At 40.1% G+C, this 12502-nt stretch overlaps 1 protein-coding gene across 10 annotated transcripts in view; it reads left to right on the top strand.

Annotated features, from left to right (window-relative positions):
* The window catches only part of LOC122550075 (zinc finger protein 438-like), a 244880-nt gene that overhangs the window by 178878 nt on the left and 53500 nt on the right, over positions 1 to 12502 (top strand). For 8 of the 10 annotated variants that reach the window (XM_043690585.1, XM_043690584.1, XM_043690587.1 and 5 more), the window contains one exon: positions 1223 to 1308. The exons of 1 other annotated variant lie outside the window; for it this stretch is intronic. In XM_043690585.1, coding sequence (XP_043546520.1) covers positions 1223 to 1308 — 86 coding nt within the window. Of the gene's footprint in view, positions 1 to 1222; positions 1309 to 9929; positions 10019 to 12502 lie in introns of those variants that run through there. One more of the 10 variants, XM_043690594.1, reaches the window with a different exon arrangement.

Raw genomic sequence — 12502 nt, 5'->3', positions numbered from 1 at the left:
GTAGAGGCAGGCACAGTAGATTCATTTAAGATGTGTCTTGACAGATGCATGAATAGGTGGGGAGCAGAGGGATACAGATGCTTAGGAATTGGGCGACAGGTTTAGACACTGGATTTGGATCAGCTCAGGCTTGGAGGGCTGAAGGGCCTGTTCCTGGGCTGTAAGTTTTCTTTGTTCTATATTGCCGTTGTTTTTGTGTTGTTGGTCAGAAGCCTGGAAACACTCTCACTGACTGTACCTTTGTCAAATGGATAGCAGCAGTTCAAGAAGGTAGCTCACCACTGCCACCATCATGTTAAGAGCAATTAGTGATGGGCAATAAAAGCCAGTCCAGCCAGCAAGTCCCCCATCCCTGAATGACTTTTAAAAATCCAATATTTTGAGACCAGAATTGTTCATACAACTTGAAGTGTGTCTGATCAAGGTTTTCTGCACATTTAACTAACCTCTGACATTTACTGCTGATCTGTAACTGAGTGGCATGTTGGGCCACTTCACAGGGAAGTCAAGAGTTAATCCAGTTGGTGTGATACTGGAGCCATAGCCAAGCTAGTTTGTCTCATGTTTCCTTCACCAAATAGTGAGCCTGTTATAATGGCAATGTGACAGTTTTATGTTCACTTTGTATTTTCAAATTTTCTTGCACTGAATTCAGTATCAAAATCCAAGTTTAAACCTGTATAATTTGAATTCTTAGTGCAATTGCTTGGATTACATGTCCAGTCGCTAACAGTTGCCTAACTGAACCCATTGTAGTAGGAAATAGAAAATTTGTTTTTGGTGAGATAAAATTTAAAACCTGGATCCATTTATGGAACACGGCAATACTAACTAGCAATGGTGAATTGTCAGTTGTAATTGAAGAGCATAGTCATATTGTTGCAATTTCTTCTCTCCTGCAGTATGTCACTTTATTATAAAAATCACAGATTTTGTCCTCATTTTACTGCCTTAATCATTTTTTCTTGTGTTTTGAGTTAAAGACTCTGCTGTATGAATTATGCTTTATAGGTTTTGAAATAAGAAAACATGTGACCTGTATGTAAACATGCATGATTTATGAGCATCGAATGTTTTGATTTCATTATGTTTTTATCGCATTATTTTACTGAATTGTGAAAATACCTGAAATGAAGTGGCCTGTAATGTTAGTAATACATGATGTTGAATCAATTGTGTTTGCCTCTACACAAGAGAGTATTCTGCATTTTTTTTGTTACAGACAAGAAGTTGACAGTGTAGATGACAGCCAAATACAAAGCTGTGAACAGATGCAGGATTTTATTCATGACTCATCAAAAGCTGCTGGTAAGGTATTATCTTTCAGTAAATGGAGTGACTAACTTGGAGCACTAGGAAATCTTGTAAATTGATGAAGTATATACTCTTCAGGTAGAAAATTAGGAATATGTTTTGATTTGAATTAATTATGTTTGCACTTATGTCACTAAATGCATGTTAACCCCCAGTCATCTATAGTGACCTACTTTATCTGTGTGCCCATTGGTGAAACTGCATTGTGCTCTGCGATCTTAAGTGCATAGTAATCATAGAAAGTTATCATTAAGGTACACAATGATGAAAGGAAAGGAAGAATAATGAGCATTCATTTAGAGAAATGAAGTGTAGTGTGTTGGCTTTTTGTTAAATGTTATTGCATTTAGTTTTGTAGTGCCATCAGACATATAGGGCAGTCAACAGTAAGTCTTGTAGTTGACCATTATTATTCTTTGTCACCTGAATGCCATGAAATTGGGAGAATTGATTTGAAACACTGTTGAATTTATTGACTTCAATTCAAAGAGCAAAGAATAATACTGCACAGGAACAGGTCCTTTGGCCCTCAAAGCCTGTACCGACACATTTGGCCCTTCTATACTAAAACTATCTTCACTTACAGGATCCATATCCCACTATTCCCCTCCCTGTCATGTGTTTGTCTAGGTGCTTCTTGAATGTTACTACTGTGTCTGCTTCCACCACCACCTCTAGCAGCGCATTCCTGGCACTCTCCACCCGTTGTGTGAAAAACTTGCTTCGCACATCTCTCTTGCCCCACCCTGTACCTTGAACCTGTGTCCCCTAGTGATTGACCCCTCCACCTCAGGGTCTCCACCCCTGAGACTTTCCATTATATTCATGCCATTCACAAATATTAAACTTACATCAGATTGCCCCTCAACTTCCTGTGTTGCATTGAAAACAAACCCAGTCTATCCTACCTTTCTTCATTGCTAAAATCCCCATACCAGACAACATCCTGGTATACCTTTTCTGTACCATATCCAAAGGTTAAATGTTGATATGCTGAAGTCTTGTGCCTGGGAAATCTTTCCCAGGTTAACCCAGTACCCAATATGGATAATCTGGGGACCCTCTGCTTCTCCCTTGAACTGACAACCAAACAGACTTGCCTAATAATCTCTCCTTTAACTTGCCTCACTTACTGTAGATAAAGGCGTAAGTGTGGATACTTGCAAGGGTCCTAATTATTTGCCCTATCACTTCGAGCACTTAAACCCCATCCAGTGGCACTTTCGTATGCATTCTGAAGAGTTATGACTCCCAGATTTTTACATCCTTTCTCCTCACTGTCCAAAGCCCCAAATATTACTTTGAGGTGAAACTGATTTATTTATGCTTGTTTCAGTTTAGTCTCCTGTGTTTGCTGTTCACAATGCATTCTTGACGTGGGGAGGAAACCAGGCAAGCTGACATTATGCAGAACACCTTCATTCAGTCCACACAGATGGCATTGCCCTTCCAGTTGCTTTGCATTTTAATTCAACATCTTGCTGTCATGTTCACATTTCTGTTCTTGGTGTTGCAAAGTCTTCCACAGAAATCCAGTGCAAGCTGCAAAATAGATTAGCAATTTGGATAGGATCTCATTTTGCATTTCCGTACATTACAGCCTTCTGGACTCAACACAGAATTCAACAACTTCATATCATGAGCATGATTTGTTCTTGGTTCAGTCTACGTTGTTTTAATATGTTTGCTTACTTCACAGATTTGTCCTTCATTTTTCCATAAACATTTAGGATGTTTTGTATCTATAATCCAATAATCACTCCTTTCTCCATGACATCCTTGTCATTTAATGTCTCTCATTCTTTAATCTTTCCTTGATCTGTCCTTCTACGTAACCATAAAACAAGCAAGATGGCAGTGGCAGAGTAGACAGTGCAGGGCTCTTGTGCCTGGCCTTGTCCATTCCATCTGCTTTTCTTTTTTTCTTTTTTTCTCACCTTTTGGCGGAAGGCAGCTTCATGGGGTCCAGAATGTGGGAGGTGGTGAGCCTAGATCGGAATCCTGGCAGCGGTGTCAAGGATGTGGCTGGCAGAGGGGCAAGCATGGGGAACCACTATCAGTGGAGAAGACTTCTGCTAGGTGGAGGAGGGATCTTTTGGGCACCTTCTCTGGAGTCTTATGGCTGGGATTCCAGTATCCTGGTGTGGAGGCCTGCTTTGGCAGCAGCCCCACATGGTAATCTTGCAGTGGTACTGTCTTTTCCTGAACCCAGAAACCATTAATTGAACTAAGATGGACTTTGTCTTACATTCTTTTTCTTATCTCTGCCTTCTGTTGTTATTATAGGCACCGTGGTATGGCAATTTAAGTACTTCACTATACTTTTTTTTTGTAAAACGTACAAGTCACAATACACAACTATTCTATTCTATTCCCCACACCTTTCCCAATACGACAAACTCATCACATTTCTACCCCAGTTCAGTTCTGAAGAAGTCATATTGGACTCAAAATTTTACTTTGGTTTCTCTCTCAACAGATACTGTTCGAGCTTTCATTTGTTTTTGTTCCTCATCAACTCAGTGACTTTCAGAAACTAAGCATGTCCAAAATATTATGTAACAAAGGTAGCAAGGTAGCCTTCTGCATCAATGTGTGTTTTTCTTTTACTACACACTTGGTTGTAAGCTCAACATCTCTTCAATTCCCTTAGCCATTTTTGGATCAACCTCTGTGGACCTCTTTAAACTTGGCTATTGGATTTTACTTTTCTTCTGTTTGTCTATTCTCTTCCATCACCAACTCAACAAATCTATCTCAATCACTATATTTGCATTTTAGAAATTTGCAGAATATTTTTCAGTACCTGATTTAAAAAGTCTGTTGTTCATTTATGGTAGTATACATTCATCTTCCTGATCCTTCATATCAAGACTGTGAAAGCTGCAGCCCACATGAATATGCATACTCCATGATGCATTTTCCTTTGCAGCAAAACATTCTGGTTAGACTTAATGCTTCTTCTGGGCACCAAACGTGTGATTGAGAATTCAGTGAGGGAGGACATGTCTATGGGGTTACCTTGATACGAAAACACTGTAGCTCCAAAATGCTGTGCTCAGTAATAGATTAGTTTAGTATTCAGCAATATTGCATTTTTATTTCTTTCTGGATTTTTCGTGTTTTCCAGCTTTACTTAATTAATTATGTTTGGACCTACAAACATTAACCTACAGAATAAAACCTACTGATATAAAACTACTCTGAGACCAGGACTTTTGTCTGTGACTTCTTTTGACCATGTAATTGTGCTTCAATATATTAACACTTGCAATTCCTTTATATCTGATTCCAGCAAAGTGCAGGTGCACCTATTTCTTATGCAAAATAGTAAACACAGTCCAGGATAATTCACCATGGGAATGAACACTTTTCTGATTGTCTACATCTGTTGCAATAATGTAGCCAATGCCAGTGACAAGAAAGCAAGACTAAAACATCTGCCCAGGAGACCACCAACAGATGCTAACATTGCAGATGGTTTGCATGATAGTCATTCAGTGACAAAGGCAGGATACTTTGACAACAGTGTTATTAATCTCTGCCAAAAAAAGTAATGTGTGTCTTGATTCAGCCAGAAAGCCACTTTTAATCAAGAACTAATTGATAAGAAAGAGGTTTTATTAACTGCTTAACATCTGTAAAATGTGATTAGAACAGCGTACTTTTCTGGCTTTATGGTGGGATTTTGACGAATTGTATTTCTTTTTGTGAATTGTACCTGACACAAAGCTTTCTTGGAGGCGGTTAGCAGAATCTCATACCTCATGGCATCTCTCACTTAATGAACTAGTTTTCCAATTTATATTTTGTGCTTACCAAAAGGTACTCTACTCTCTATGTACAGAGGAACCTCGATTATCCGAAGGACATGGGCGGGGAGTATTTCATTCGGTTAATCGAGTTCTGGATAATTGAATGCTGGGTAACACAGTTTAGCTGAGCCTCGGGACATTGCGATCTTGATGGATAATCCAATATTTGGATAATCGGATACGGGACAATCGAGGTTCCTCTGCATACAACTGTATAATGTTGCCATTCTGTTTAACAGTTTAAAAAATAAACTATTACTCCCTGCACATCCCATTTCTTTCTTAAAATATCTCGGCATAAATTTTTTTCCAGCAGGCAGAAATGAATCTTATTTTAGCTAGCATTGAAATTTGTGCTAGCCTGAGCAATTTGGTTGGAATTTGCACACCTCAGGACAGATCAAGTAGTCAGGGGAATGGATCAAAGAGATGTAAATGCTGATGAAGACATTTAGTGAATAAGGAAATGAATTTTATTTTCTTCAGTGCAGAACTTTGAAGCTCCACTGCTGTGTAGTGTGTTGGACATTTTCATGATGAGGCACACATTAATATTCAACAATATTACATCTTTCTTTCTTTCTGGATTCTTCCTGTTTTCCAGCTTTACCTTATTTGGTGGCCAATGCAAGCATTAACCTATAGAATAAAACCTCCTGATAACACAACTGTATTGAGATAAAGGTTTTTTTCCTGTTACCCAATTTGATCACATCATTTTGCTTCATGGAATCAGCACTTGTACTTCCTTTATATCAGATTACTGTAAAGTATAGGTGCACTAATTGCTTATGTACAATAGAATACCATCCTGGATAATTTTTCAATGACTACATTATTGCAACAGATAAATCGACATCAGTGATAATCCCAGGAACAGCTGTAAATCATGAAGTGGAAGGATTGGAGGAACTCAAGAAAAATACAATCGCCAGGGAGGTGCAGCTCAGCAAGTTGTTGGAACTGCTGGATGAAAAGTCCCTGGGTCCTGATGGGCTGCAGGAGTTTCACCAGTTTGTGTCCTCAGCCCAAACATCTTTAGCAGCATCACTGTGACCTTCCCTTCATTGTAGGATTAGAATTCTTTTGTTAAATTAATTCGTGGAGTGTGGGTAGTGCCTTCTGGCCAGAATTTATTTCCCATCCCGAAATACTCTTGAGAATGTGGTGGTGAACTGCCTTCTTGAACTGCTGCAATCCATGTGCCATTAGCGAGGGCATTCCAGGATTTTGATCCAGCAGTGGTAAAGGAGCAGTGATATATATCCAAGTCAGGTTGGTGAGTGGCTTGGAGGGGAAATATAGGTGGTGATATTCCCATGTTTCTGTTGCCCTTGTCCTTCTGGATGGACAAGGTTGGGGGTTTGGAAGGTGCCGTCTAAGGATCTTTGATGAATTTCTGTAGTGCATCTTGTAAATAGTACACGCTTTGGTGGTGGAGGGAGTTGATGCTTGTGGATGTGTTGCCAATCAAGTGGGCTACTTTGTCCTGGATGGTGTCAACTTTCTTGAGTGTTGTTGAGCCGCACCCTCCAGGCATTTGGGAAGTTCATCATGCTCCTGACTTGTCCCTTGTAGATAGTGGACAGGCTTTAGGGAATCAGGAGGTGAGTTATTCACCGCAGTACTCCAAGGCTCTCACCTGCTCTTGTAGCCACTGTGGTTATGTAGTGAGTCCAGTTGTGGTTCTGGTCACTGGTAACCCAAGGATGTTCATGGTGGGAGTTCCAGTAACAGCATTAAGTATCAACACAGGTGATTAGATTGTCACTGATTGGAGATTACCATTCCTTGGCATTTGTGTGGCATGTATGTTAGTTGCCAATTGTCAGCCCAGACTTGGATATTGTCCAGATCTTGTTGCATTTGAACGTGGACTGCTTCAGTATCTGGTAATGTTCATTGAAGATTGCAAATAAATATTCCGTACAATTTGATTTCTCTCATACTGATGCAGTCCACATCCTTATACAACAAGACCTGGTCAACTTTGAAGCTTGGGCCGAGAATTGACAAGTAATGTCATGCCCCACATGTCAGGCAATGTCCATAGAGTCATTGAGATGTACAGCACAGAAACAGACCCTTCAGTCCAACTTGTCCATGCCGACCAGATATCCCAACCTAATCTAGTCCCACCTGCCAGCACCCAGCCCATAGCCCTCCAAACCCTTGCTATTCATATACCCATCCAGATGCCTTTTAAATGTTGCAATTGTACCAGCCTCCACCACTTCCTCTGGCAGCCCATTCCACACAGGCACCACCCTCTGCATGAAAATATTACCCCTTATGTCTCTTTTTTATCTTTCCCCTTTGCCCTCTAGTCTGGACTCCCCCACCCCAGTGAAAAGACCTTGTCTATTTATTCTGTCATGCCCCTCATGATTTTATAAGCCTCTATCAGGTTACCCCTCAGCCTCCGACGCACGAGGGAAAACAGCCTTAGCCTATTCAACCTCTCCCTCTAGCTCAAATCCTCCAACCCTGGCAACACCCTTGTAAATCTTTTCTGAACCCTTTCAAGTTTCACAACATCCTTCCGCGAGGAAGGAGTCCTGAATTGCCTGCAGTATTCCAAAAATGGCCTAACCAATGTCCTGTACAGCCGCAACATGACCTCCCAACTCCTGTACTCAAAACTCTGACCAAGAAAGGAAAGCATACCAAACGCTGCCTTCGCTATCCTATCTCCGTGAAACTGTACTTCCAAGGAGCTATGAATCTGCATCCAAGGTCTTTGTTCAGCAACACTTCCCAGGACCTTACCATTAAGTGTATAAGTACTGCTAAGATCTGCTTTCTCAAACTGCAGCACCTCGCATTTATCTAAATTGGACTTTATCTACCACTTCTTAGCCCATTGGCCCATCTGATCCAGATCCCATTGTAATCTGAGGTAACCTTCTTCACTGTCCACTACACTTCCAATTTTGGTCTCATCTGCAAACTTACTAACTTTACCTCTTATACTTACATCAAGATCATTTATATAAATAATGAAAAATAGTGGACCCAGCACCAGTCCTTGTGGCATTTCATTGGTCACAGGCCTCCAGTCTAAAAAGCAACCCTCCATCACCACCACACTCTGTCTTCTATCTTTGAGCCAGTTCTGTATCCAAATGGCTAGTTCTCCCTGTATTCCATGATATCTAACCTTTCTAACCAGTCTCCCATGGGAACCTTGTCGAACGCCTTACTGAAGTCCATGTAGATCATGTCTACCGCTTTGCCCTCATCAATCCTCTTTGTTCCTTCTTCAAAAATCTCAGTCAAATTTGTGAAACACGATTTCCCACACACAGACCTTGCCTTTTCAAAGTTCATCATCGACAAAAGAATATGCAACCATCTCCCCATAATATCCAATAACATTACCTTGCCAAACACCATGCTAATACCCTTTGGGTTATCATTGTTGTTGAAGTATTTGGTCAAAAACTGTGAATTCTGTGGCAAGTAACTCCACCTCCTGAATTGCCAAAACAGATACACATTTACAAGACATAAATTAATGGTATGATATCATACTGTCCACTTGCCTGGATGGGTGCAGCACCGACAACACTGAAGAAGCTTGGCACCATCTAGGTCAAAGCTAGGTCACTAGCACACTGTCACTGGGTCAAAATTCTGGAAACTTTGTTAACAGCATTGCATGTGTACTTAGCAGTTTCAGAAGACAGCTCACCATCACCATCAAGAGCAATTCATGTTAGATGAATAAATGTTAGCTTGGCCAGCCATAGGATCCTATGACATTCATGGCCAGTTATCCCATTGTGTTTGTGCTGGCTGAAGAATGAGTCTCTGGTGGTGGAGGGTTTATCATCTTTCTATAATAAGGTGGCCCATACTGCGCATCCAGACTCAACTTTGGGTCTAGGTAATGATTTATATAGCTCCAGCTATGTAACATCTCTGCATTCTCATTTGGTATTCCTTGGCTAATAAAGAAAATGATTTCAAATCAGAAACAAAAACAGAAGTTTGCTGGAAAGGCTCACGAGGTCTGGCAGCATCTGTGAAGAGAAATCAGAGTTAATATTTCAGAACTGTTGTGAGGAAGGGTCACTGGACCTGAAATGTTAATTCTGATTCCTTTTCACAGATGCTACCAGACCAGCTAAGCTTTTCCAGCAACTTCTGTTTTGTTTCGGATTTACAGCATCTGCAGATCTTTTAGGTTTTCAAAGGATTTCAAATGCCTTTTACCCACTTTATTATCCTTTCCTGGTACTTTCAGGGATCTGAGGATGTTCACTGCAAAGTATTTTCGGTGTTCTTGTATTACTTACGAATTTCTTTGCCTTGTTTAACCTCATGAATGTATTATCTCATACTTCTCTGGGTTGAATGCTGTTTGCCAGTTTTCTGTTCACCTGACCAGTCCTTTGCTTACCTTACTTCAGTCTTCAGCTATCCTCCTCACTATGAACTAATGGACTAATTGTGTTGTCCACAAACTTCTTGATTGTGCCTTTACATTTCAGTCCAAATGTTAACACGTGCCAAAAAATGGGAAAAAAAGACAAGATAGGTATATGATTGTGAATATGTTGGGTTTAAATAGCACTAGCTCTACAGAAATCACCCCCCTATTGACATTTGGAGAATTTGAATAGCCCTGACCATGTTTTGCTGAGTAAAGTGGAATATTTACGTGATTTGCTTAAAGCATAGTGCTATCACTTGGAAAAGAGCTCGTCACAGAGCCTATGGCTAGATATGGAGACTGAAACTTCCCAACCTATTCTTCCCTAGCTAATTTGCCTTTCATATTCCCATCACAGGAGTCTAAATGACTTAAACCACAAGGTATAAGTGCAGAAGACAAAGAGTGAGAAGCACAGAGAGTGATACTTACGGGAAAAAAAAACTGATAAGTATGATGATGCCTTTCCCAAGGTGGATTTTGTATGATCTTTTGATTCATAAACCCCAGGCACTTCCTTGTTGTATTAGACTGGGGTATGTGCATGACAGAACCAGCAGAATTTTCAGCTACACATGTTTTTTTAATTCTTCACTGGGACTGGCTAAACCAATATTTATTGCCCATTCCTAATTTCTTGGAGGGCAGTTAACAGTTAACCACATTGCCTTGGGTCTGGATTCACATGTAGACCAGATCAGGTAAAGATGGCAGATTTCCTTCCCTAAAAGACATTGTGTGAATTTTTATACTAATCGACAGTGGTTATGAGGTCTCTGTTGGACTAATTTTTTTAATTTCAGCTTTTTAAAATATGGAATTCAGATTTCCCCAATGCCATGATGGGATTTGAACCCATGTCCTCTGAACCTTAGCCTGGAGTTCTGAATTACTAACCGGGTCAGGATAGTACGGAAAGTTTTAGTCTCCGTACATTGCCGTAGGCTCTCTGGTGAAGTTCTTTTCCAAGTAATAATGTCTGCAACCTGGGCTCCCTTGAAATGTCACCCAAAGTTTAGAATGCCAGAGACACTGGTATTTTCTTCCATTTAACTCCTATCTTATAGTAGAGGTTTCTCTGCTCATGGAACGTATGTGAGGGCTGAGACACAAACAGATCTGAGATTCTGTGAATGTTAAATTTGTATTGTCAATGCCTTAATTATGTATTTAAGAATTGATTTCAGTTAATCAGGGTTACATTCTACATTCATGTCGCAATCAAGAAGAATTTTTATCAATCCATTATTTTGATCTATTGATTTCCAATTTCTTAATCAAAACTGACAAGTGTCAAGCTATGAGTATGAGATGTTGCCCCGTTAAAGTGGTGTGGAAAGAGGAGATCAGTTGTGTAATGATCACTTTCTCTGCAGTGGTTTCATTTTCAGGACTCTGTGCATCACATTGATAAGTTCACTCATGGTTGGGGTGGAGAGTGAGGAGTATAATCCTAATTCTTAATGGATCCATCTAAACACAGGATCTTGAATAAAAACAGGTAGTGCTTGAGAAACTCAGCAGGTCTGGTAACATTTGTGGCAAGAGAAAAAGAGATCACATTTCCAGTCCAACTGCTCTTGCTTTTATTTAAACTTCATTTGAACTTTATCTTATCTTGCCCAAGTTCACCCAGCCTTTTAAGTTGATTTATTTGTTTTTCAGAGCCTTTGAGCTTCTGGTGTTTATACAGCATTATTTTTAAATGTAGAATATTAAGTAGACTAGTGATTTTCAACCCCAGTTTAGTTTGAGAGATTCCTTCCAGCTTCTTTCCAGTAAGTTGGTAGTGCACAGAATTGATGCATGAGCAATTAGGTAATTTCCATGCTGCAATATCACACATTAAGTCTTTATTGTGTTGCGATCTCCACAGGGGCTGATAATACAGGAAGAGAAATTCAAATTTCCAGTTCATGTCCAAAAGAGTAACATATCAATTTGTTTTTACATCCTAACACTAAACAAATAAAAATGCTATTGACTAAGCGCTGTTTTCTTTTGTAGACAACTTGTACTTTAAACTGTAGAAAGAAAATGTGCCTTTATTACACACTGCACTCTCCAAGGTATAACAATTTTTATTACTGACAGTTCTCAGGTGCTCCCAAGTTCCAAAGAATTGTTTAACTTTTTTACTTTCCCAGTTAGGCCATCTCTAATTCCAGAATCATCTCTCCAAGTGAATTGTAGGTTCAGCATTTTCTCTACTTAAAATGTGACCTGGTTGGTTCTATTTATTGCTCTTTCCTTTTCAATTTGCTATAGACTATCTAGTCAAAAGAGCATCATCAAAACTGGCCTCACCAATGTCTTGTAATGGTCTGAGCAATGAAAGCAAGCATGCAAACACCTTTTCAACCACCCACAGCTTTCAAAGAACTATGTACCTGATTCCCTGTTCAACAACTCTACCCAGGGCCCGACCATTAACGATATCAGTCCCACCCTTGCTTGTTTTATGAAAATGCAATACCTCACATTTATTGAAATTATTGGGCAGCATGGTGGCTCAGTGGTTAGCACTGCTGCCTCACAGCACCAGGGACCTGTGCTCAATTCCAGCCTCGGACGACTGTCTGTGTGGAGTTAGTACATTCTCCCTGTATCTACATGGGTTTCCTCCGGGTGTTCAGCTTTAATCCCACAGTCCAAAGATGTGCAGGTTAGGTGGATTGGCCATGCTAAATTGTCCATATTGTCAGGGATGTGTAGGCTAGGTGCGTTAGTCAGATGAAATGTAGAGTAATAAGGTGGGATACTCTTCGGCGGGTCGGTGTGAACTTGTTGGGCCAAATGGCCTGTTTCCACACTGTAGAAATTCTATGATCTATTAAATTCCATCTGCCACTCCTCAGCCCATTGGTCCCATTGATCAAGACCCCTGTATAATCTCAGATAACTTTCTTCACTGTCCACTATATCACCAATTTTG

The sequence above is a fragment of the Chiloscyllium plagiosum genome, chromosome 5, assembly GCF_004010195.1.
Source record: "Chiloscyllium plagiosum isolate BGI_BamShark_2017 chromosome 5, ASM401019v2, whole genome shotgun sequence".
NCBI lineage: Eukaryota > Metazoa > Chordata > Chondrichthyes > Orectolobiformes > Hemiscylliidae > Chiloscyllium > Chiloscyllium plagiosum.
Note: the sequence above shows the minus strand (reverse complement) of the source record. Positions and strands in the feature narration are given on the sequence as shown.